The sequence below is a fragment of the Carassius carassius genome, chromosome 44 (assembly GCF_963082965.1).
Source record: "Carassius carassius chromosome 44, fCarCar2.1, whole genome shotgun sequence".
Classification (NCBI taxonomy): domain Eukaryota; kingdom Metazoa; phylum Chordata; class Actinopteri; order Cypriniformes; family Cyprinidae; genus Carassius; species Carassius carassius.
This window is the reverse complement of record NC_081798.1, coordinates 15,905,654-15,930,659: the sequence shown is the minus strand read 5'-3', so window position 1 is coordinate 15,930,659 and position 25,006 is coordinate 15,905,654. Positions and strand designations below refer to the sequence as shown.

The 25,006-nt window shown below is 36.1% G+C and overlaps 2 protein-coding genes across 5 annotated transcripts; both read left to right on the top strand.

Annotated features, from left to right (window-relative positions):
- Positions 1-344: 344 nt before the first annotated feature.
- Positions 345-10,430, top strand: usp48 (ubiquitin specific peptidase 48). Of its 2 annotated transcripts, XM_059537286.1 has the most exons (28): positions 345-363; positions 1,090-1,224; positions 1,417-1,537; positions 1,807-1,948; positions 2,208-2,335; positions 2,418-2,542; positions 2,641-2,749; positions 2,842-2,975; positions 3,066-3,148; positions 3,726-3,902; positions 3,991-4,125; positions 4,293-4,442; positions 5,829-6,029; positions 6,110-6,224; positions 6,510-6,655; positions 6,733-6,813; positions 7,017-7,141; positions 7,247-7,369; positions 7,489-7,550; positions 7,659-7,769; positions 8,070-8,200; positions 8,277-8,383; positions 8,465-8,569; positions 8,650-8,823; positions 8,906-9,031; positions 9,427-9,475; positions 9,560-9,586; positions 9,716-10,430. In XM_059537286.1, the coding sequence occupies exons 2-28, from the start codon at positions 1,091-1,093 to the stop codon at positions 9,736-9,738; spliced, it is 3,144 nt and encodes a 1,047-aa protein (XP_059393269.1). In that variant the 5' UTR covers positions 345-363; position 1,090; the 3' UTR covers positions 9,739-10,430. The 2 variants fall into 2 exon arrangements, 1 of the variants encoding a protein (XP_059393269.1); XR_009427366.1 differs by lacking the exons at positions 8,465-8,569; positions 8,650-8,823; positions 8,906-9,031; ... (1 more) ...; positions 9,560-9,586; positions 9,716-10,430 and having other exon boundaries at positions 8,075-8,200.
- Positions 10,431-11,589: 1,159 nt separating this feature from the next.
- Positions 11,590-24,085, top strand: zbtb40 (zinc finger and BTB domain containing 40). 3 transcript variants are annotated; one of them, XM_059537509.1, is made up of 17 exons: positions 11,590-11,711; positions 12,623-13,092; positions 13,184-13,305; positions 14,215-14,407; positions 14,548-14,687; positions 15,155-15,326; positions 15,422-15,558; positions 15,655-15,850; positions 16,002-16,120; positions 18,328-18,487; positions 18,612-18,959; positions 19,926-20,132; positions 20,228-20,392; positions 20,472-20,686; positions 21,480-21,639; positions 21,753-21,979; positions 23,338-24,085. In XM_059537509.1, the coding sequence occupies exons 2-17, from the start codon at positions 12,630-12,632 to the stop codon at positions 23,536-23,538; spliced, it is 3,225 nt and encodes a 1,074-aa protein (XP_059393492.1). In that variant the 5' UTR covers positions 11,590-11,711; positions 12,623-12,629; the 3' UTR covers positions 23,539-24,085. The 3 variants fall into 3 exon arrangements, with proteins under 3 accessions (XP_059393492.1, XP_059393491.1, XP_059393493.1); XM_059537508.1 differs by having other exon boundaries at positions 18,600-18,959; XM_059537510.1 differs by lacking the exon at positions 20,228-20,392 and having other exon boundaries at positions 18,600-18,959.
- Positions 24,086-25,006: the final 921 nt, after the last annotated feature.

Genomic DNA, 25,006 nt, shown 5'->3' with positions numbered 1-25,006 from the left:
TGAACATACAGTTTTTTAAAACTATGACGTCCATTTAACTTTTCCAAGATGCAAAAATATATAAATAAATAAAAAATCAGAGAGGAAATGTACAGAAACCTGTTTTTGAATTTGTGGTGTAAGTTACTTCAGCATAGGACTATGTCTTCTATGTCAAAGTGGAATGAGCCATTTATGATCATTTACATGTAACCTAGCTCAAAAACAGCACATTATTTTGTGTTTCAAGAGTTTGTCTTGCATTTCAACAACTCAGTGTATTGTATTTTTTTTTCACAGCAGCGAGAAAGTTGCCATGTGGCAACAGCACGAGCGGCCCGCTGACGCACTGGCGTGGCGTCAGACGCCGCGTTTACGTCACGCGTAAGTACGTACGTCTCATAGAAGTTTGAAACTGACGAAGGGACAAAAAAATATTTATATAAAAACTGACGCAAGGGCGCTAAATACAAACGTACCATAAATAAAGTGTGATTTAAAATTCCTATATTTATGAAAGCATCCTCACAGTCAAGAATCTCTTGGTAAATTTACGCCAGGTGCACGTATTTAATGAAAATAAGTCAAGAGCTAGCTGCTAGCATGCTAACTGCGCAGCTTTAGCCGTCTCGATGAAAACGTCAATATTATTGTGTTTACTAAAGATATATAAAACAATATAGCTGTGTTGAACCCGTGAACCGGCGTGTTTATTTTTGACGGTATGTTTTAATCTAAACTGTGAATTATGTTGATGGGATAATCAAAAATTTATGTGCTAATTGGGACTCAATGGTTTTTCTTGAGTATTATTTGCTGTGCTTGCCAGTTGTTTGCTTGTTGAAATAAATTAGCTGTCATTAGAGTGTTTTTCTGATATTTGGGGTAAAATCAAAAGTATTGTGATGCAAGGCCTGTTCATCACACAGATGTGTTTATCTGTCAAATGTGTGTGATGTGATTTTCTGTGTAAGATGTCTGTGTTTGTTTTTTAATAATTTATTGCTGTGTGCAGTATGGAATCTTTGTGTAACTCTCTAAAAGTGTGTGTTGTGGTGTGTGTTCAGGTGTATTGTGTGTAACTCTAAAGACTTGTTGTTCTTTGTGCAGAATGGCTCCTCGTTTGCAGCTGGAAAAAGCTGCTTGGCAGTGGGCAGAGACGGTCAAACCAGAGGACATCACACATGAACACATAGAGTTAGCTTACAGGATAGCAGTACTGGCGTGCAAAAGAGGCACATGCAGGTAATGTGATGACAATAGTGATCTTTGTTTACTTCCCTCTCCGTTTAATTCTATCATGTTGTTGAGTGCATTAACTGTAATCTTGATTTAAAGAGACCGTTTCAATGAAACAACAGTGAAAACGTGTTAATTAGTGCAGATGGTTGTAATCACTTCACCGTCTCACCCTCAACATTTTTTGCTGCCACACAGGAGGAACTGTAGAGGGAATCCCAACTGTCTAGTCGGTATTGGGGAACAATCATGGTTGGGAGAAATTGATGAAAATGCCTTCCACAACATCGATGACCCAAATTCTGAAAGACGAGATAAAGTACGCTGAATAGCATGGTTTAATTTAAAATGATGAAAACCATACAGTATGTGAATCTGTCCTGTAGTATGCTAATACATAATGAAATAGTGCTATTTTAGTGTTATGTATATGTTATTATAGTATTTACTAATGTTTTAAATGGGTTTTTATATTATAATATTTTTTTTATTTTATATGTTTAGTTTCATTTTAGAATTCAAGGGTCCTCAAGTGGCTTAGGGCAAGTTTATTAATCATCATTTATGTGATTTCTCTCTCTGTTGAAGAACACGTTTGTGGGCTTGACGAATCTTGGTGCCACATGTTACGTGAACACTTTCCTTCAGGTGTGGTTCCACAATCTGGAGCTTCGTAGAGCCTTATATGGATTTCAGAATTCCAGAGCAGAAGGGCACAACACGGATTCGGGTGAGCTCAAGGGTCTGTCTTTTAAAGCCTAAATGGTTTTATTGTCAACATGCTTTACTTGTAATTGGGAAAAAGATTATACCGGTGTAGCATGCAGTATTTGTTGTAGTGACAATTGCCATTTAGTAACTCTAACTGGAGAAACTTTAAAGCTAAGCGTGAAGGGTACCATACTGAAAGTTTTAAATATGTGTTCAAAACTTAGAAAAGCCACATTTATTTAAAAAGCTTTTTCTAATTTCTAAACATTATCTTGCAGATTATGAACCGCGGACGATTTGTGAACATCTCCAGTATCTGTTTGCATTGCTACAGAACAGCAACAGACGGTATATCGACCCCTCGGGGCTGGTCAAGGCTCTTGGGCTCGACACAGGACAACAGCAGGTAGGCCGAAACAAGATGAAGCATGTTAGAGTGCCCTGTGGATCATGGGAAAGCTCAAAATACAGTTTTCTTTTATTTTTAGGATGCTCAGGAATTCTCCAAACTCTTCCTCTCACTTCTTGAAGACACACTTTCAAAGCAGAAGGACCCAAATCTCCAAAATGTCATTCAACAACAGTTTTGTGGACAGTTCTCTTATGTTACAGTGTAAGTTATTCTAAACGAATGTTATTTCATTACTCTCACTCTGAGTTTAATAGGTTATAATATAGTAATTAGTGCTTGTTTTTGTTGTGTTATGCCAGTTGCAACAAATGTGGACGTGAGTCTCCTCTACCATCACGATTTTATGAGCTTGAGTTGAACATTCAAGGACACAAAAACCTTGCGGAGTGTGTAACGGAGTTTCTTAAGGTGATAGCTCATATTTCTGTGCCTGACAGCTCCATATGTCAGTATAGATCAGATATTGATGGTCTCACTGTGTTGTTCCTCATGTTGTTTAGGAGGAGAAGCTGGACGGTGATAATCGCTACTATTGTGAGAGCTGTCAGAGTAAACAAAACGCCACCCGTCGGATCAAGCTCCAGAGTCTTCCCCGCACAATCAACTTTCAGCTCATGCGTTTTGTTTTTGATAGGTGAGTGTCATAATTTATCAATTATCAGACCTGTTGCTAAATGTTTTATATTTTTAATCATTTGTTTTTTATCTTTCTCTGCTTTTATAGGCAAAGTGGTCATAAGAAGAAACTTAACACCTTTATTAGTTTTCCAGAAGTTCTTGACATGGGACCATTTTTGGAAGGACAGGGTATACTGTGCATTTAGTTTATACACTGTAGTTCAAAAGACTTGTTTTATGTTTTCGAAAAAGTCTCTTATGCTCACCAATATCAAAACTACAGTAAAAACAGTAATGTTGTGAATTATTATTAGAATTTAAAACAACTGTTTTCTGGTTGAATATAACGTCAAATTTAATTTAATTCTATAATGGCAAAGCTGAATTTTCAGCATCATTGCTCCAGTCTTCAGTGTGTCACATGATCCTTCAGAAATCCTTCTAATATGCTGATTTTCTGCTCAAGAAACATTTCATTATCAGTTGAAAACAGTTGTGCTGCTTAATACTTTTTTCTGTGGAAACCATGATACATTTTTCCAAAGAACAGTATTTATTTGAAATAGAAATATTTTGTAACGATGTAAAGTCTTACTATCACTTTTGATACATTTAATGCTGAATACAAGTATTGAATTAAAAAATTCTAATTTTACTGACCCCATATTTCTCAGACAATAGTGTTTGTAATTTAGGAATCTGAGATAATGTGTTTAATTAACGTTGCTTGATTCTTTTTTTCTTCCTCCACCTCTACATTCTGAAGAGAAGTGTACGTATGAGCTCAGTGCAGTGTTGATTCATCGTGGCGTGAGTGCATATTCTGGCCACTACATCGCTCATGTAAGAGACGCCCACACCAACGACTGGTACAAATTCAATGATGAGGAGATCGAGAAAATGGAGGGCAAGAAACTTCAGCTGGGCATTGAGGAAGACATCGGTAACAGCACATTTGGACAATTTACTTTTAATGGAAAACATGAAAATGCAAAAGTGTACTTTATTGCTAATTCTTGTTTACATTGCAGCCGAGACTGCCAAGTCTCAAACCCGAAAGCCAAAATGTAGCAAAGGCTATCACTGTTCGAGAAACGCGTACATGTTAGTGTACAAACAGCAGATGGAAGAGATTGACCAAATAGAAACTAACGTTGAAGTACCAGGTAAAACTGACTGAGAATATACCTCTGTGGACATTATGGATTAATCAATCACATTTTCGAGTACTGTGGTTGTCATTAAGAAGAGAGTAATTATTCCCCCATTTATTATACAATATTTTTTGTAAGTGTTATATGTACATCATAAGATGTATTTGCTTGGTTTTTAGCTTTTCTTCAGAAGTTGGTTGACCAGGACAACAAGAAGTTTGAGGAGTGGTGCAATGAGATGGCAGACATGCGAAAGCAGAGTGTTGACAAAGGCAAAGCCAAACATGAGGAGGTGAAGGAGCTCTACGAATTGTTACCTGCAGAAGACGGTCCGTAAACATGCCCCTTGCATTAGTTTCTCCAACAATATGAACTGTTAAAAGGTTAGTTCATCGAAAAATCTAAATTATGTCATTAAAAACTCCCGTTCCAAACCCGTAAGACCTCCGTTTATCTCTGAAACACAGTTTAAGATATTTTAGATTTAGTCCGTGAGCTCTCAGTCCCTCCATTGAAGCTGTGTGTACCGTATACTGTCCATGTCCAGAAAGGTAAGAAAAACATCATCAAAGTAGTCCATGTGACATCAGAGGGTCAGTTAGAATATTTTGAAGCATCGAAAATAAATTTTGGTCCAAAAATGGTTAATTTGGTTCATTATCTGGCTCGGCTCGGTGTTCATCTTCAGTTCTCTCTTCACAGCAGTTCAGTCAGTGTACTGTTTGAGTAAATGAATTACTCCGGGATATTGGTTCGTTTGAACTCAGAGGGAGTGTCAGCCACATTAAAAAAGTTAACAGCTTAAGTCATTTGTGGATTAATGTATATTAGAGACGTGAACCATTTAAAATGATTCAGTTCGATTTGGTGAACTGGTTCAAAAAGATACGGTCACATCGAATGATTCGTTCGCGAACCGGATATCACAAACTGCTTTGTTTTGAACTCTCTCACAACAGACACGGAAGAGAAGACAACACTGAATAAAGTCACAGTTTTTGCTATTTTTGGACCAAAATGTATTTTCGATACTTCAAAAAATTCTAACTGACCCTCTGATGTCACATGGACTACTTTGATGATGTTTTTCTTACCTTTCTGGACATGGACAGTATACCGTACACACAATGTAGAGACAGAAAGCTCTCGGACTAAATCTAAAATATCTTAAACAATGTTCCAAAGATAAATGGAGGTCTCACGGGTTTGGAACGACATGAGGGTGAGTTATTAATGACATAATTTAGATTTTTCGATGAACTACCTTTTAATCTCCATATTTTCAGTCTTACACAATGTTATATTTACACTACCATTCAGAAGTTTGGGATTGGTGAGATCTTATTGGGTTCAGACATCATTCTAAAATTCTGATTTGCTGCTTAAGAAATGTTTCCTATTATAATTGTTGAAAACAATTGTGCTGCCTCATATTTTTGTGTCATCTGTGATTAATATTTTCATGAATCTTTGATGAATACAAATTAAAAAACAAACAAACATCATATTTGAAATATAATTGTTTTGTAATTGTAACATTTTAAATGAAATGCGTAATTGCTGAATAAAAGTATTTATTTCTTTTTTTAAATGTACTAACCCCAAACTTTTGAACAATAGTGTAACCAGTTTTAAGACTTTTGTATTTGTGTGAAAATCATTTCTTTTCATTTTCAAGAAGAAATGAATGCTTTGGGCTCTTTCTGTGATTTTAGGCCAATCGTATGAGTTTGTGCCTCTGGAGTGGCTCAAGAAATGGCTTGATGACTCTACGGCCATCAAGGAAATTGACAACAGCCAATTCTTATGTTCCCATGGCAAACTGCACCCAGACAACATTGCCGAGGTCAAAAGAATATCCTCGAAGGCCGCTGATCTCCTTTTCGGCCGCTATGGAGGAATATCTCGACTAGGCCGTGAGACTTTTTTGTCAAAACTCTTAATTGCTCATTACGGTGTTTTATACATACATTCATTCATCCTGGGTCGTGTTTAGAGTCATCGCTCTGCAGAGACTGTGTCACTCAGCGATGTCGGGTGATCAGACTGAAAAACCAGCTGAATGAAGATTACAGAGAGGTCATGAATCTTGTCAAAGGCCCTTTAAAAAGGTATAAGTGCTGCTTTAACCTGGATCTCCAAAAGATACACTGTTATTTTAGTATCAATGACATGCTATTATAGCCTTTATTGTTTTGAATTTGGTTTGATTTTTATATTTCCCATTTATTTTTTACGTTTTATCAATTTTGTGTCTAGTTTTTCTTGATTTTTTTTGTAATTTTAAATTAATGAAATATTTTATTAATTGTTTTAGTTCATTACAATAACCCTGCTAATGCAGTTCATTAAATATTTGAAGAAGCTGATGTGGTGTTTATGTTGGCTGTATTAAGTGATGAATCAGGTTTCTGGATCGGTAAGGCTTCTTTAAGAAGCTGGAGACAATTGGCATTAGACCAGCTAGAGGAAGATGAGGAGGAAACCAAACACAACAACAGCAGAGTTAACGGAGAGAGAAGCAGCAGTGCAGAATCTAAAGGTACTGAGACTTACTGAGGTTGTTTATGGCTTTTGCTCTTGTCTTTAGTTGTTTATTTTCTTTTTTCATTTCGTTAGCCGATGGACTTAAAGGAGATAACGAAGAGGGGGATGGTGAAGAGATGAAAAACTTTAATGAAGACATCCTCTGCTATCACGGTTTGTTTTCTCTCTGGATAAAACTGAAATATTTTGTTTATTATATTTCCTATTATATTTTAATATTTAGTGGTGTCTATACTGTTTAATGATGTTTTTAGTGATGCACAGACTTGTTGTAATTTAAATAACATTTTTAGAAATTCTGTATTTTTCATTAGCAAGGCTGATTTATGTAATTGTGTTGTCTCTTTCTCCTGTAGGTGGTCTGAGTATAATGGAGAATGACAGGCGGGTGGTTTCTGCTGAGGTGTGGAATAAACTTCGGATGTATTTCCCCAGAGCACCAGAGTTCCCACAAATTCACGAGTCCTGTCAGCAGTGCATGGTAATAAAATGTTCAATTAAGTCTCATGGGACACTCATAATCTTGTGCACTGCTTACTGAGCTTTTTTGGGCAAAGGTTTTAAGATGGACTTTAATGTCTTTCAGAGACTGGAAAGAGAAGGTAAAGAAAATGAGGCTTTGAACAGAATGATGGCAAATGAACAGAAGAGCTCGCTGCTCAACCTCTTCCAGGAGAAGAATCGGCCCACACTACAGAAATGGCCACAGGTGATACCATTTTCCAAATTAAAGGATTCCATGTCAGGCTTTTCCATGATGTTAGAGGGTGAATGCATCAGCATTTTAATATTATTTTCAAACTGACTTTGGTTTTGATTGTGTTTTAGGACACCGATGTTCTGTACATTGTGCCTCATTACTTTGTAGATGAATGGAGGAAATTTATCAGGTACTGATAAAACTTTTTCTGTAATTATTAAGATTTTTCAGTTTAAATATGAATTATTTTTGTGTCCTAAATTATTGTTACGTCATCAGTTATACCTGATTTCCACAGGAGGCCCACAAAGAGCAACCCAGTGTCCAGTGTGGGGAACAGCATCCTGCTCTGTCCTCACGGAGGCTTCATGTTCACATATGACTCCATGCTGCAAGGAGACGCTCAACAGTGAGTTACTCACTTCTGACCTATCAAATGTCCAGGTTCATAAGTTTAAAGTCAGTGAGGATTTTCTTTTTTTTTAAGAAATAAGCAAGTATTCATTAAATTGCTCGAAAGTAATTATAAAGACTTTTGTAAAGTTGCGAATGATTTCTGCTGTTCTTTTGAACTTTCTGTTCATCAAAGAATTAAGCAAAATTGTTCATATTTAGAAATGTTTAAAATGCACATAAAAAAGCTTTTTTCATGTTTTACAATTAAAAGGGCACTTTTAAGTCTTGGTTGTTTGTGTTTGTCAATGCACAGTATAGCTCTTCTCTGGCCTGCTGAATGGGAGGTGATCAGCAGAATGTTTCTGGTGGACCAGGTCATCTCCATATGTCGGATTCATGACAAAACACAAGACAATGGCAATGTGCAATATCAGACTCATCCAGGTGAGCTAAACCGACAACCCTCAGCCAGGAGTTTTTCCAAACAGGCATTGTGTCTCATGTGAGAATGTGCTCTAAGATCTGTGTCGGGAGTGCAGAGAGGGCTTCATATTCCAGCAGCAGAGGGACATGAGGGAGTATGCGCAGGCCACAGTGTATGTTCGCAAAGTCATTGACAAGAAAAGGGTGAGTTTTTGCATGATCAGTTTAACCCTAAGCACTATGAGTGTACAACCAGTGATAAATAAGCTGTGCTGTTTGTTACAGATGATTAAAGAATCTGCCCCTGAGTTCAGTGTAAGTGGGTCAGATGTAGAGGATGAAAGAGAAGAGCCAAAGATGGATGGAGAGAACGATCCAGATTTCAGCCAGGTATGTTTAAAGATCCGTCTGCTTGTCTTTATGGCTATCCAACTATCTATCTATGCTTCATGCCTCCTTCTTTAAATCAGTCTGAGGGTGGAGCCAAACGGCAGAAGCTGAGTGAGTCCGGCTCTTTTTCTATGGCCCCTGTGACCACTGCGTCCAAGTCTTGCATCAGGAGGAGCACAAGGCACCGGAAACTCCGCGGGGAGAAAGCCCTCATCGTCTCTGCCAACCAGACACTCAAAGAGCTAAAGATCCAGGTCTTTTATTGCTGTGACAGTTGAGTATTCCCTTTTTATGTGATGCAGCGTGATGTCTTATTTAAAATGATTGCATCCACAGATCATGCATGCATTCTCTGTGGCTCCATTCGACCAAAACCTCTCCATAGATGGGCGCTGTTTAACAGATGACTCTGCCACACTAGGAAGTCTTGGAGTTATTCCAGAAAGCATCATTTGCCTTAAGGTACAACTCTCAAGTATTTATGATGGGAGCTGATACTGTGTTTTTTGAAAGAAGGCTGCATTAATTTGTAATATTACAGCTGAATTTACAGCATCTTGACAGTCAATGTCACATAATCCTTCAGAAATAATTCTGATATGCTGCTTACTAATGCTTATACTTATTACTTATGTTGATAACAGCTATGCTGCTTGATATTTTTGTGGAAACTGGTATTTTTTTGTGAGATCTCTTAATAAATTGAAAGTTCAGAAGAATAGCATTTATTTGAAATAGCATTATAAATGTTGGGACATTTAATCTTGTGCCCTTTCTGAATAAAGGTATTTCTTTTAAAGAAAAAAATCATACTGACCACAAACTTGTAAATGTGCTGTTTACTTTTTCCTCTATAGGCTGATGAACCTATTGCTGATTATGCTGCAATGGATGATGTTTATCAAGGTAAGTGCTGTTTACATCTGCTTAAATTCTCTAACCAGTATGTCCCATTTTCAAAGATCTATTTCTGCACTTTTATTTTTCTAGTCTGTATGCCTGAAGAAGGATTTAAAGGTATGCATACACTATTTTGTGATTGTTTCAGATATGCATTTTAATCTTTAAAGCCTTTGTGAAAGAATCCAGAAACAGTATATTAAGAAATATTATTCACAATCTACCGCATTTTCTTCCTTTGTTCAGGCACTGGCCTGTTAGGACACTGAGTGAAACAATGCTGACAATGTCTGAACAAGGATAAAGCTTGAATTACACATAGATGTTCATTCTTGGAATGAAGTCTTTTTTTATTTGACTTTTTTGGTTGTTTTTTTTTTTTTTTTTTTATTGAAACAACTTCAAAAGTGTCTTTTTGCTTTAAAACATCATGCTGGCTTTTAATATTGAAAGATGTTGATGCATTCTGCAAGATTTTGTGGTCGTGCTTAACATGACTGTGAAAAATACGGGTCGGGATTTCCTCAAAGGACATTCCATTTCAAGGAAAATCGGAATTCCTTCTGGTTTTGTTGCAATGTCATGTTCAGGGATTATGGCCTGAGCATATGTACGGTATGTGTGTAAAACAGTAAGTCTCTGTAAATCCTTTGTTGAAAAGAAGCTTGTGATGGCACTGCAATAGAGCTCGTACATATATAAGAATGCATGAGCAACTTGAATATTAAAAAATATTTTTAATTTCTTTGTTTTGTTCATGTAAATAACCTCATCAAAACACAGCAGTGGAGAGATGTCTAGAAAGATGAGGATAAATATGACACATTTCCAAAAGTGGGGAATATTACAGCATTGCTAAATAGTTTAGACATGTTCTGCTACTTGAAATAGTGTGCAGGCATTTGTGTGAACTTTTCTGTATGTTCTTTCATATGGGCAATAAATATTCTTTTTACATCTTCAGATGTGTAGTTTGTGCGTACAACAGTTGCAGAAATGTTACTTTGAAATGAGCACTTATATGAATTTGTATTCAAGTTGTTGGGTTGTATGTTTCTGTTACCGTTTTATTTCTGGTCTGATCAGTCAGCAACTTAAGACAGCAAAGAAAAAATATATATATGCTGACGTATAGTAAAAATAACAAATCTATTTTGTTCGTATCACTATATTCATATCACTATAAATATGAAATATTTATATGCTTTTAACCTGTATTAAAAAAACCTACTTTTTAAAGTATTTTTACATAGATGTAATACCCATTTTGATTTATAATGTAATTTTAATCAGCAAATTCTAAAATCTGTGTTCCCAACATATTAATACTTTTATTTATTCAGGGGCTTGCAATAAAAATCGTATTTTACAGTGTTTTTGTTTGTTTGTTTGTTTGTTTGTTTTTAACTCTGTTCAACTGCAATATCTCTCCAAAAGATGAACATATCTTTAGCAAGAACATCATAAAGATTGAAAACTTGCTAAAATGTTCCTGAGATGTTTATTTTAAATTAATTTGAAAATAAATATTTGACATTTGCATAACAAATTTATATTATAATAAAATATGACAATTGCATAAATTTATATCATATTATATTATAGCCTATGTTCTAAGATGAGTCATTGTATTTGAACTTTTGCAGATGACAGCAGTATCTTACTGGGTCTCAAGTGGTTAATACGACTTTATAAAATATGTTATACGCTGATTTACAACTATAAACCTATCTCGCAATAAAGGGAATTTAATATAATTAATCGGTAATTATTCAAACACACACGATATTCATGTATTTTGTATCCATAAAGGTTTTTATATTTATATATTTATATTTATGCATTTAGCAGACGCTTTTATCCAAAGCGACTTACAGTGCATTCAGGCTATCAATTTTTACCTATCATGTGTTCACGGGGATTCGAACCCCCAACAGCAGCGCAGTGCTCTACCAATTGAGCTACAGGATTTTATTGTTTTTGGGTGCTTGTTGTGACTATATTAATGATGTCTGTGGTGGAGTATTTGTCATTCTTTCCCTTCAAAAGCTTCCCGATAACCAGCTGTTTTTATACGCATGCGCATTAAGGAGGTAATCATGCCGCGCATGTACGTCATGGCTCGCTCATCTGTACGCGCTTGCGCACTGTCGGAGTCTTTTGGGCCGAAATCTTTATTTCGCAGCGGAATGTTGTCCTTCGAAGGAGTTTAAATAAAGAGCCGGATCATTTGAATTTAAAGGTAAAGGGGAAGTGTGTAGCTGTAGTTTACTGTAAGAGCCACAACGATTTGCCTCTAATATTGTGCCGTTTGCATTTTTTGCTGCTTTTTTTATATTAGCATCAGATAGCATGTCGGGTTAGCGGCAAACTGAAATGTCACTCATTGCATGCGATTATGACATCGTTTATCCTTATCATTCCCCTATGCTTGGAATAAATATGCTAAAATGTCTCCCTTTCAGTTATAAAAACACATTGTGCTTGTTTTCATTTAACTTATATTTCATTTGTCATAATAATCAGATGCTTTTAGAGCAGCTGAGATAAACAGAGATGTTATGGTGTAACGTTACTATATTAGTCACCGTAGATGAGCAGGTTTCTGTCAAGGACCTCTTATACATTTATTTAGGAACAGGGTAACGTTATGTGTATTTCACAAAAGAAAAAAAAGGTAATCTTTGAGCACGTTGTGTGTGTGTGTTGTTTCCCATTACAATTAATATCTAGAAAGTCTTAAACTTTAAAATTAAGTTAGTTGATCTGTCAATGGGGTAAGAAAAATAAACTAAGGGAATAAGGAGTAATAATAATAAAGTAAATAATATTATTTTTATATAAGCATAAACTTACTTAAATCAAGATACATTTACTTGAGTGGGAGAATAGCCTAACATGTTTTTGTTGTTGTTGTTGGGGTAAATAATTAAAAATGAATTGAATTAATGTTTAAAATAGAAACGTTTGCTTGCAAAGCAAAATAATTTAAGATGTTGACTTTGCGTTTATGCTTAAAACAAGAACAAATATCTTTCAGTGGGGTCAGAAATGATATTACTTTTTCTTAACCTGTTGAGATATTGTTTTCTCATTTTAAGGATAAACGTACTTGATACATTGTTCTGCATTTCCTCTTTTCCACCTCTGCAGGTACAGGATGGAGCTCCCAAACTACAGCCGGCAGCTCATGCAGCAGCTGCAAGCTTTACGTAAAGAAAGGCAGTTTTGCGACTGCTCCATCCTGGTGGGTGAGACCCCGCACCCCGCTCACAAGCTAGTGCTGGCGGCCTCCAGTATGTTACTGAAGTCTGTTCTGGAAGGTTCTGACAGCATCTCCATCGACACAGACTTACTGTCCTCTCAAGAGTTTTCTTCTCTTCTGGACATGGTGTACACTGGGAAACTGCCTCCAGGTAAACACAACTTCACCCGACTCATCGCCGCTGCGGACAGCTTGCAGATGTTTGATGTGGCTGTTGGTTGTAAGAACATTCTCACTGACCTCATGAAGCAGACTTCTGTGGAAATGAGAGAGTCGATGAAACCTCAGGTTATTAAACATTGTGTTAAGGAGCCGTCTGAATCCGAAGAGCTTAAAAGGGACAAAAATAGTTTTGAAGGTAAAAAGTTGACTAATTAATAGTAGAGATTTCTGTTTGAGATCACATTGTTCCAATGGCTTTTATGAATTATGTTTATTTCTGTTTTCAGAGGACAGTGCAGTTGAGTTGATCTCTCAAAATCAAGCTGGGGTCACAAAAATCCTCCAGAATGGACGATCGTATGTAAAGGTTCTTGAAATGTGGGATACAGTATCCACAGAGGAGCGCCAGGTACAATAATAATAAAAAAAAAGAAAAAGAAATAAAAATATTTGATGATTCACTTTTTAAATAAACAGTTCACACATAAATGATGTTTTGCTGAAAATGTACTCACTCACAGGCCTTCATCATTACAGATTTGGAGAAATTTAGCATTACATCAGTTGCTCACCAGTGGATCCTCTGCAGTGAATGGGTGCCGTCAAAATGAGAGTCCAAACAGCTGATAAAAACATCACAATAATCCACAAGTAATCCACACAGCTCCAGTATATTAGTTAACATCTTTTGAAGTGAAATATTGCATGTTTGTAACAAACAAATCCATCATTAAACATTTTTGACTTCATGCCATTGCTTATAGCCCAAATAATTTGTAATAATGCTTCCTACAATGAAACAGTCCTTACCCTGTTGTCCTCTCACATCATAATCCACTAACATATTTATTAACAACTGTTTCTGCTCGTAAAAAGTGTTTGATCTCAACATTTTTCACTGTAGAAAAGCAATATTAGGAATGAGGACTCATATTTTAGCCTTAAATGAAAAGCTAAACATTTTTGAAATGATGAATTTGTTTATCAAAAACATGCAGCTTTTCACTTTAATAGACATTAATTGATGAACATGAGTTGTGTGGATTATTTCTGGATTATTGTGATGTTTTTATCAGCTATTTAGACTCTCATTCTGTTGGCACCCATTCACTGCAAGTATCTTTTGGTGAGCAAGTCACGTAATGTTGAATTTTTTCCAGATCTCTAATAAACAAACTCATCTATGTTTTGGATGGCCAGAGGGTAAATAAACATTCAGCTAATTTTCAGTTTAGAATGAACTGTTCCTTTAAAGCCTATTGATGATCTAAAGAAAGAGTTAGGGCTGGATTCAGATCTCACTTCTGATCTTCTGCAGGTCATACTGGAGAGCTTCAAAGGAGATCCACCAGCAGATGAGGTTTACCAGAGGTTGCTCAATTTTGTGAAAGTAGAGAAAGCTGTCTCAGCTCAAACAGTCCTTAATTTGTTAGAACAGCTAAAATGTTTAAATCCTGAGCCGGGGTCAGTTTTGGAGGACCAGGGAAACAAGAGCTGTCCCGAGCAAGGAGGTGAGCTGACCTGGGTTGAGTGAAAATGTGAAGTTTTGAATCATGGGGTATTAAAAGGATAAATGGCTAAACATTTCAGGCAGAATTTGTTAAACTTTGAGTGAATGTACAAATAAAGAGACTGCTCTCTTTACTTACAGTTCCTGCATCAGGAGTTCAGTGGTCTAGTGGGATTTTAGCCCATATATCAGAACTATCTCATCACCTCTCCAGTGTCAGCAACCTCTCAGAGCTTTTGACCAACGCAGTAAACAGATGTACAAATGAAGTGGAAAAAGAGGTATATTTGTTCCTTACAGTTTCTTATATAATACAGTACAGCAGTACACAGTGATTATAATTTGTTATATACACACTACCATCTAAAGGTTTGAGATTAGTTAGATTTATTGAATGTCACAGAGGCTGCATTTATTTGAAAAAAATAAAAATGCAGTAAAAACAATACTTTTGTGAAATAACCGTTGTCTATTTGAATATATTTTAAAATGTAATTTATTCCTGTGATGCAAAGCTGATATTTCACCAGCCATTACGCCAGTCTTCAGTGTCACATGATCAAACACTTCTCATTGTTATTATTTGAAAACATTTTTTTATGATTCTTTGAGGAGTAGAAAGTTCAAAAGAAAAGCTTTTCTGAAATAAAAATCTTTTGACTTATTGAATACATCCTTGCTGATTAAAGTATACATTTATTTCCAAAAACAACAACAAATCTTACTGATGCCACACTTTTAAACTCAGGTAGTGCTGCAGTGCTGTTCTGGTCCATCTTCTGTGGAGGTGGTGGAAAGTTTGTTATGTAAACTCCGAGAGATGACCGTAAGTGAAGAAACGTTTCTGATGCTGCTCCATGAGGTGAAGGAAAGCTCCTCAGATGTGCTTCAGCTTCTGCAGTCCTTGAAAGACGCAAGGGGTATGAACAGTAAAACGTGCCAACAATACCTAATCTGTTTCATCACACAGCAAATCCCTGATGACTTATACTTCTGATGACTTATTCTTCATCAGGTGACACAGCAGAATACCGCAGTGGGGTGGATTTGTTGAGAATATATCAGAACAGGCTCATAGAACTGAATCTGGACCTCCAGCTTATCGAACAGAGCTCTAAAAAGGGTCCAGATATGAATGCAAATGAGAGAGAGGTACCTGTGTTGCATTATTAATCGGCTTTTCATAATTTTAAAGTGGCTTCAAAGCAAGGAAGCAGCTTTTACATGTATATATTTGTGTGCATTCAGTGTATTAAAGCTCTTCTGGGAGAGAAAGGAGATGCTGAGGTGGTTGGTAGGCTGATATCTGCAGCGCTGGATGGTTCACTGCAAGCCGTGACTGTTTGGAGGCTTCTGCTGTGGATAGAGACACACAGTCCAGAGCTGCAGCTCCTCATGCAGGAGGTCAAGGAGAAACCAAATGCTCAAAAACTTCTCCAAACCAGTGAGTGTTTAAAAGGCTTTGAATCAACACACTGCTTTTGGTCGATAGCTTTGTAGTTCTCTGAAAGGCTGAGTGTAAATTGCATCTTTAATAAGTGAATTAGACCCATTGCTCTGTGTTCCAAAATATTTTGCTGTGTTTCATTTTTTAGTTAAAGACATAGATGTGCTCTTTAAGCACAAATCACTCATTCTGGAAACAGTCAGTGACATTACCCTGCTCGAACAAGGTTTGAACACAGTGGATCATGGGAAAGAGCAATTTGCTGAGGTAAGAGGCGGAGGAAAAATATAATAAATGTATTAAATATATGCCTTAATTTGCATACTGCACACACTGAACAGTGTGTGTGTGTATATATATATATATATATATTAGTGGTGGGCCGTTATCGGCGTTAACGTGCTGCATTAACGTGAGACTCTTATCGGGCGATAAAAAAAATATCGCCGTTAATCTATTCTCAAAGTTGGGTTGGGAGCTGGGTCTATACTACGCGAGCTATGATGACTTTCACCTTGATATTTTATATAACCGCCTGGCTGAGGCCAGCCTAAAAAGATGCTCAGTTCAGTTGACGGGCCACTGCTGTGCATCGTCACGAAAGCTTATCTTTTTCACGTGTTTTTAAGCCTTACCGCTTGTCGATTTAAACATTAAAGCATCCAAAAACAAGACGCGGAAAAGCTGAACAGAGTAGTGGGTCGCGCGCTGTGTTCGGTGCGCACGAGAGAGAGAGAGCCGCGTATCACGGACAGTGACACTGAACCGAGCTCTCTTCTGCGAAGTTCTCCTCGAAGTCCCTCCTGCACCTGAACGAACAAATACAAATCGCAGTTTGAACAAACAAAAAGATGTGAAAGAGCACAATTCAGCACCGCGGTGTTCTGGTGTTCAGGGCCTTGTTGAGAAGGGGTTTATCAAGCTAGATGGTGCATTAGAGAAGGGGCTCATCTCCTGTTTCCAAAATGCATCACAAACTGCTTGAAAAAGCTGTAAACTAATTCCACATTGCACAAAGTGCAAACAACCTTACGCCTGTTTCACACATACTCCGTCTGCAGTGTGTATGCAGTCTGTGTGCGTTACGTATGTGGTGCAGCACAGACTCGATGTGCTTTCACACAGGACACGTTTGCAGTTCACTACTCTGTACGTAAACGATCGCTGCACTGCTGCAGACGCAACGCTCCTGGAACGCAACTGAAATCCGTTAACATGGGTTAAAAAATATGCAATGCATACACACTGCAGACGGTGTATGTGTGAAACAGGCGTAAGGTTGTTTGCACTTTGTGCAATGTGGAATTAGTTTAAAGCTTTTTCAAGCAGTTTGTGATGCATTTTGGAAACAGGAGATGAGCCCCTTCTCTAATGCACCATCTAGCTTGATAAACCTCTTCTCAAAGACTTACTGTTTGTCAATTTTATTTGGGTAACACACATATTCTGAATGCAGATTAATTTCAAGATCACAGTGAGATCAATCTAGATTAAAAAAATTAATCTATGCCCACCTATAATATATATATATATATATATATATATATATATATATGTATACACACACACACACATACAGACATGACTGTTCGGTTTATATATTTTCGGTACGGCAGGAATATTTAATGTTAATTTTTAAATTAAACAGCTACTTACTGAACAAATTGCTCTTAAAATATATTAAATTATAATGAACATTTTCTTATGGATAAAAATCTACCTCAGTTTATGATCTAAACTATAGGGAGCCCTTTTACATTATTATAAGTTAACAATTAAAAACAGAGGCCAAACTTACACATAATGCAGTTTTTAAATTAAATTCTAAGTTAAAAAAAAACTTCTATTTGTTGTTGAAATATATTAATTTACACAGTGGCTGTCATAAGCTGTTGCATAACTGATTTATTTAAACAATAAATAAAATTAAAACATCACTAACAAGTAAAGTAAAATACAATGAGCATATAATATTTAGCAAAATGCTCTTCTCTAGACTTAATTTCTCATATGTTTTAAAAAGTTTGGTTTTGGTTAGATTTTTTAAAATGTGTATTTAATTTATGCCTGTGATGACAAAACTGACTTTCAGATTTCTTATTTTTAATGCTTAAAACCAGTCTTAATATTTTTGTGGACACTGATACTTTTTTTGTTTTGTTTTTGCTGCATTCTTTGAGAAATCAAAAGTTCAAAAGAACAGCATTTGTATGAAACGGAAAACCTTTTGTAACATTATAATTCTTTACTGTCACTTTTGATCAATTCCATGTGTCCTCGCTGAATAGAATTATTCATTTCTTTCAAAATGATAATAATAATTAAAACAAAACATCCCGATCACAAACTTTTAAATGCTAGTATAATTCTTCCAGTAGTGTATTAGTCTAAAATGCACAGATGCATATTTAAAAACATCCACTCCAGAATAATAAACTAACTACATTATATAACATTACTTTTGTGCGTCCCAGTTTCTCCAGAGCTGTCGGAGGGCCGATGGTGAGCTGGAGTCAGTTCATCAGACTGTGGAGAGAGTTTTGAGTCGTGACTCAGAGTTTGCCAGTTCACTGTGCCAGTTGCTGTCTGCCAACCAGCAGAACGTCCCGCAGCTGAAAGACCTCAAACATCCCGGTGAAGGACCTCTCAGTACACAGATTTCTGTCCAAGTGATATGATAGTAAGGCATCACTTTGAAAGTATCTAATGGAAACAAACCATTATATTTTATTCTTTTTCTAAACAGGGCCTCTGCCAGATTCTGCGAAATCTGAGGCTGAACAGGAAGGATCTACAGCAGACTCTGAGGATGATGATGGCGAAGACCCCAAAACAAAAGGCAGAAGAAAGGCTGTCCCTGTGTCGTACAGCTGCGAGTGGTGTAAAAAGACATTTGACTTTAAGTGTCGTCTGATAAAGCACAGGAAAGGCTGTGCCCTCGCGCCGGGGAAGGAGCAGCGCTGCTCAGAGTGTTCAGTGGCCTTTCCGACGCTCAAGAGCCTTCACCAGCACTGCATGGAAGTCCATGGTGGCCCTCCGGCGAAGAAGAAGAAAACAGAACAAGTGCCATGTGACATGTGCGACAAAACTTTCAAACACTCTTCAGGTACGCAGAGATCCTTTTCAAGCTGAACAAACGCTGGCTCATACAAGTGACGCAGATCCAAAACTGGCCTGCAACAGTATTCTCTTATAATTTAGTGTACCTCTCCATTATGATGTCAAAAGTGCTTGAACACTTGAAGTCACTGTTTTAATTGAATTTTGTTATTATTAGTAGTATAATGATATTTGGTAACACTTTATCTGAAGGTGTCCTTTTTGCGTTACATGTGCTATTATAATAGCAATTAATTGTGCATAATTACATGCAAGTAACCCTAAGCCAAACCCTAATCCTATCCCTAACCATATATTTAGTACATGTAGTTAATTAATATTACTTAAATGTATAATTACACTGTAACAAGGACACCTGAATATAAAGTGTAACCAAATATTTAGATTAATATTTAACTTTCATTAACAACAATGATTAAGTACATTAAATGTAAATATTTTGTATTGTTTCATATTTATGTTCATATTACAAATTAAATAATATTATTTATTAAGATGGTAAATAATAATAATAATATAAATATTGTATTGTTATGAATCAAAATACACACTATAATACTAGTTACTAATATGATAAAAAAAGTAATTCATTATTATTAAGCTAAAATGTTATTAAAAACACTTGTTTATTTAAAAACAATAAGCAATATATTGTTATTCATAACATATATTATACATATTATGTTATTAATTATGAATTAAATGATAATAATAACAACAATAATAATATACATTATTATTGGTAGCATTATTGTTAGTGTTTTTATTCGAAATATTATTAGAAGTATTGTTATTAATTAAATAAACGTTATAAAATAAATGTTTTCATTAGCATATTACTTTTTTCTATGGTATCAGAATTGGTATCGAGTGTCCTAAAAACTTTACTGGTTTGAAATGTTGAAATGTGAAAACACTACATCTCTATAAAATTCAAATAAATATCTTTCAGGTCTTTTATATCATAAACGCACTGAACATTTCGAGGAGAGACCATACGCATGCGAGGAGTGCGGGGCGAAGTTTGCTGCTACCTCGTCTCTGAAGAACCACATGCGTCTACACACAGGAGAAAAACCCTTCCACTGCAAACACTGTGACATGAGCTTTTCTGTGGCTGCTGCTCTCTCATACCACACCAAGAAGAAGCATGCTGAGGGTGGGATGGTTCAAACATGTTTTGTACGTATATCATGTGTGTATCATATATAGCAAATGTGGAAACCAATGTGTGGCGAATTTCTGCATTTGCAGGTAAAATGTACTGCTGTCAGTACTGCTCGGCCTCATTTGCTCAGTCCATTGAACTGACGCGTCACGTCCGCACGCACACGGGAGACAAACCTTATGTCTGCAGGGAATGCGGCAAAGGCTTCAAACAAGCCAATGGGCTGTCCGTCCATCTGCAGAACTTTCACAGTGAGCACATCCACACTTGATACATTTCACTTTCTAATAAACACAAACTAAACTAGTGACATGTTATTTGTCTCATCAGACATTACAGAGCCACATGACTGCCAGAAATGCCGAGTGAGTTTCTCCTCTCTGGACGAGCTCCGTCAGCACATCCAGGAGGTGCATCCGAAAGAGCTGCACCAATGTCCCGAGTGCAGCAAGATCTTCAACAGTGAAGCCAATCTGGAGAAGCACATGAACATTCATGACGGGAACAAACCTTACGGCTGCAAGATGTGTAAAAAGTCCTATCAGGTAAGAACAACTCGCTTCATCTGTTGAATGATAAAGGATACATTTCTCTGACAACAGAAAACTGTTACAACGTAGCTCTCTTTTTTTGCAATTTGCTTAAAAGGGCTACATTTATGCATGAAACAAACAAGTACAGTGACTCCTAAATGTATTTTGACACTTAAACTACACATAAAAATAAATACACGTAATTGCATTTAATACAAAATATCAAACCCAATGATATTTATTTTAAATTTATGTTTATGAATTTAACAGAAGCATTTATCCAAAGCAACATTATAATATTATATTATATTATTCAGAAGTTTGGGTTAAATAGATTTTTTAAATACCTTTGTAAGACATCTTTTATGCTTGCCAAGGCTTAATTATTTGTTTAAAAAATACAGCAAAAATAGTCCTATTGTGAAATACTGTTGCAAATGAACTATTTTGTATTTTTATATATTTTAAAATGTAATTTATTCCTGTAATCCAAAGATGAATTTTCAGCATCATTATTTCAGTCTTCAGTGTCACATGATCGTTCAGAAATCATTCTAATGTGCTGATTTCCTGCTCAAATATTTTTTATTATTATCAATGTTAAAATCAATTATGATTGATTATTTGATGAGTATTTAGAACGGTTTTCATTTTTTAAATATATACTTGTATAATCTAATATTAAATATATCATTATATTATTATTTCAATTATATGTGTAGTTTTTTTTTTTATATTTATTTTAAATATATAAGATAAAATAAACATAAAAAAGGTTATGATTTTACATTTGTTTCTGTTTCAGACGCTCTCTGGTCTGTGGTACCACAATCGTACAGCTCACCCCGAGAGCGCCTCTGCCCAGGGCAACAAAGCTATTAAATCTCTGCTGCAGTGTGACAAGTGTGACAAGACATTTAGCAACCGAAATAGTCTGTTAAAACACCAGATAACCAATCACAAAGGTAAGGAGTGTCCACTGATCCTAGAAAGTTATTACCACTGCTACTGTTAATTACATTTACTCTATACTAGTATTGATTGATTGTGTGTGTGTGTGTGTGTGTTTGTTGTTCAGAAGTGCACTTATGGAAGTGTGTGAACTGTGACAGCACTATGACGAGTGAGCAGGAGCTACAGCAGCACATATGCAGCGGTCCGGCGAGTCAGACCGGCTCTGTGTTCAGCTGCATGGTCTGCTCTCTCCACTTCACCTCAGAGACTGAGTTCCAGCAGCACTTCCTGTCCAAACATCTGCAGGTCATGCAAGAGGAAGCACAGACACAGGCCTCCAGTGCTCAAACGGTGACAAATCTCTCATATTCAAACATTTAAAGGGATAGTTTACCCAAAAAAATAAAAATTCTGTCATGAATTACTCACCCTCATGTTGTTCCAAACCTGTAAGACCTGTTCCTCTTCAGAACACAAATGATGATATTTCTAATGAAATCCGAGAGCTTTCTGCCCTGCACAGACAGCAACACAAATAAAGTGAAAGTGACATGACATACAGTCAAGTATGGTGACCCATACTCAGAATTCGTGCTCTGCATTTATCCCATCCAAAGTGCACACACACAGCAGTGAACACACACACTGTGAACACACACCCGGAGCAGTGGGCAGCCATTTAGCAGTTGGGGGTTCGGTGCCTTGCTCAAGGGCTCCTCAGTCGTGGTATTGCCAGCCCGAGACTCGAACCCACACCCTTAGGGTCAGGAGTTAAACTCTCTAACCACTAGGCCACAACTTCCCCCTGAAATACCACGTTCAAGGCCCAGAAAATTAGTAAGGACATTTTTCAAATACATCCTGGTACTCTTATGAACACACGTCAAAGAATGACACAGAAGAGAAGAAAGTGTTGAATAAAGTTGCTATTTTCATTTTCTTCTAAAGTCGCTATTTTTGTTGTTTTCACAAAAAGTATTCTCGTAGCTTCATAACATTATGGTTGAACCGCTGATGTCACATGGACTATTTTAACCATGTCCTCACTACCTTTCATGACCTTGAATGTGTCAGTTTGTTACTTTCTATGTTGGGTCAGAAAGCTCTTGAATTTCATCAAAAATATCTTCATTCATATCTCAAAATAGGAACAAAGGTCTTATGGGTTTGGAACGATATAAGGGTGAGTAATTAATGACAGACCTTTCATTTTTGGGTGAACTACCTCTTTAAGATATTAGAAATAGTGCATTTATTTGTGGGAAGTGAAATTAAGTTTATTCTGAAGTTCAAATATTGTTTAAAAGGATGATAGACATTAATAAAAAAAAACAATAATAATAATTTTAAAAAAATTATATGAAGATCAAACTGTTATCCATGAATTCCATCTGTTTTATGTAATGATTAAATGATTTTACAGCAATAATTATTATAATATACACGCATTTTATTATTTATAATTGTATAATTATTATTATAAATGAATAAGTGTTTTTATTAGCACATAGATTTTTACTATTATATCAAATTGGTATAAATGATCATAAAATTTCATTTTCAGCACATCATTTACAGCAATGTTGTGGAAACACTATTATCAATATGTTTATTAAACAAAACATGCCAAATGCCAATAATCAGTAATGATTTAATCATAAATTATTAATTTTCTGAAAAAATGGCAAGGTATTTGTGACTCTTTCCAGGTGATTCAGTGTGAGGATGCAGCCGGTCAAGAGGCGGAGCAAGTGATTAGCCTCGACCAATCCCAGATTGAAGGGTCACCGCAGCTGTTTGTGGCTCTGGGTGATCAGCAGGAAGCAGCCAGCGGCGCTGGAATCGTGGCTGTGAGTATGGAGGATCTACTGAACGGCACCGTCACGCTCATCTGTGAAGAGGGCCAGTGAACTCTGGGCCACATGGCTTTATGATCATGACTTTGCTTTGAAACCGAGTGCATGTTACAGTTGTTTTTGTACAAGAATGAAAATGTTTTTTAATGAACACATGCTTTAGTGTCTGGGTCAATTGATTTGATTTTCCCTCTTGGAAGAGTGTTTTTCAGGCTTATCGTACATGTCGAGCATGCAAAATCTGTTAAAAATAGTGTAAGATGACATCAGTCTCTTCAGTGCAGTCTGAATCTCTTTTCATTGTTTCATTATGAACTATTTATTTATCACATACGGATTTTAAATGAGAAAGGTCTCTTGAATTTGTTTCCAACACATTATCTACCTCTGATCAAGCATCATGTACAGGGATCATTTTAGTTTCTGGCATGCTTTATGATTGTTTTTCTGCTGAAAATTAACTTGTGACGAAGCGGACTGTTTGATTCACTTTTCATTTCTACAATGTGATGAATGCAATTTTAAATAGAGATGAGAATTAACTTTGTATAAGTATAAATGGCAAATATTATTAAACGTATGACTTTATAAGCAGGTAAAACATTTTAAGTCTTTTTGTAAATTATACATTTATTTAACAGAAATTCACAAAGCACTGATTAAAAACAATCATTTACTGTTCATATGAAAGACAACACCAACCCTCAAATACTTCTCATACAGTAAGGTTTATAGCATAAAATAGTCAAAAATATATATAGTTCTTAGTTAATATGCCATTAATTCATAGACAACCCTGAGGCCTAGTTTTTTACATTCATAAAGCTGTAGCTTTTAAATCTTAAAATCTGACCACACTGTGCAGTTACACAAAAAAATATCTGTACACTCAATAGAAACTTTTGATGTTGAATCAATACAGTAAACATTCTGGATTAAACTGGATCATCACGATTCAGTCAGAGTCCACGGCACATAAACATTGTAACAGTTGACTATTAGTATTTAGAACAAAAATAATACAAACATAAACAAAAAAAATAAATAATTTCTAGTTATCATGTGCCACATAATGCAAATAACTATGCTGGTTCTGACTTCACAAATAAAGCTTTAAAAAAAACAGGTGCGCACATTAATTTGCTTATTTTACTGCCTAGACTCAATATGCACAATATAACAATATCGAAATAAATCAAAGTTTACTGAAAATGTATTCCTCCTCAGGCGATCCAAGATGTAGATGAGGTTGTTTCTTGTGGATTACTGTGATGTTTTTATAAGCTGTTAGGACTTGCATTCTGACGGCACCCATTCACTGGTGTGAAAGTGATGTAATGCTATATTTCTTCAAATCTGTTCCTATGAAGAATCTCTTACGGCCTGACAGTGAGTAAACTTCAAGCAAATTTTCATTTTTGGATGAACTACTACTGTAAATATACACACAAACACTAAGCTGGTCATCAGCCATAATGAAAATAAATGTGGGGTATAGCAAATTTCTCCTCGCATGTCTAGT

What these genes read in the sequence shown, in the direction of transcription:
- zbtb40 (XM_059537508.1), top strand. Translation starts at nt 12,630, where the DNA reads ATGGAGCTCCCAAACTACAGCCGGCAGCTCATGCAGCAGCTGCAAGCT. An exon ending in GGACAAAAATAGTTTTGAAG is followed by an intron (nt 13,093 to 13,183) that starts GTAAAAAGTTGA and finishes TTCTGTTTTCAG; the next exon opens with AGGACAGTGCAGTTGAGTTG. An exon ending in GAAAGACCTCAAACATCCCG is followed by an intron (nt 18,488 to 18,599) that starts GTGAAGGACCTC and finishes TTTTCTAAACAG; the next exon opens with GGCCTCTGCCAGATTCTGCG.
- usp48 (XM_059537286.1), top strand. Translation starts at nt 1,091, where the DNA reads ATGGCTCCTCGTTTGCAGCTGGAAAAAGCTGCTTGGCAGTGGGCAGAG. An exon ending in TGCAAAAGAGGCACATGCAG is followed by an intron (nt 1,225 to 1,416) that starts GTAATGTGATGA and finishes GCTGCCACACAG; the next exon opens with GAGGAACTGTAGAGGGAATC. An exon ending in CTGCAAGGAGACGCTCAACA is followed by an intron (nt 7,770 to 8,069) that starts GTGAGTTACTCA and finishes GTCAATGCACAG; the next exon opens with TATAGCTCTTCTCTGGCCTG.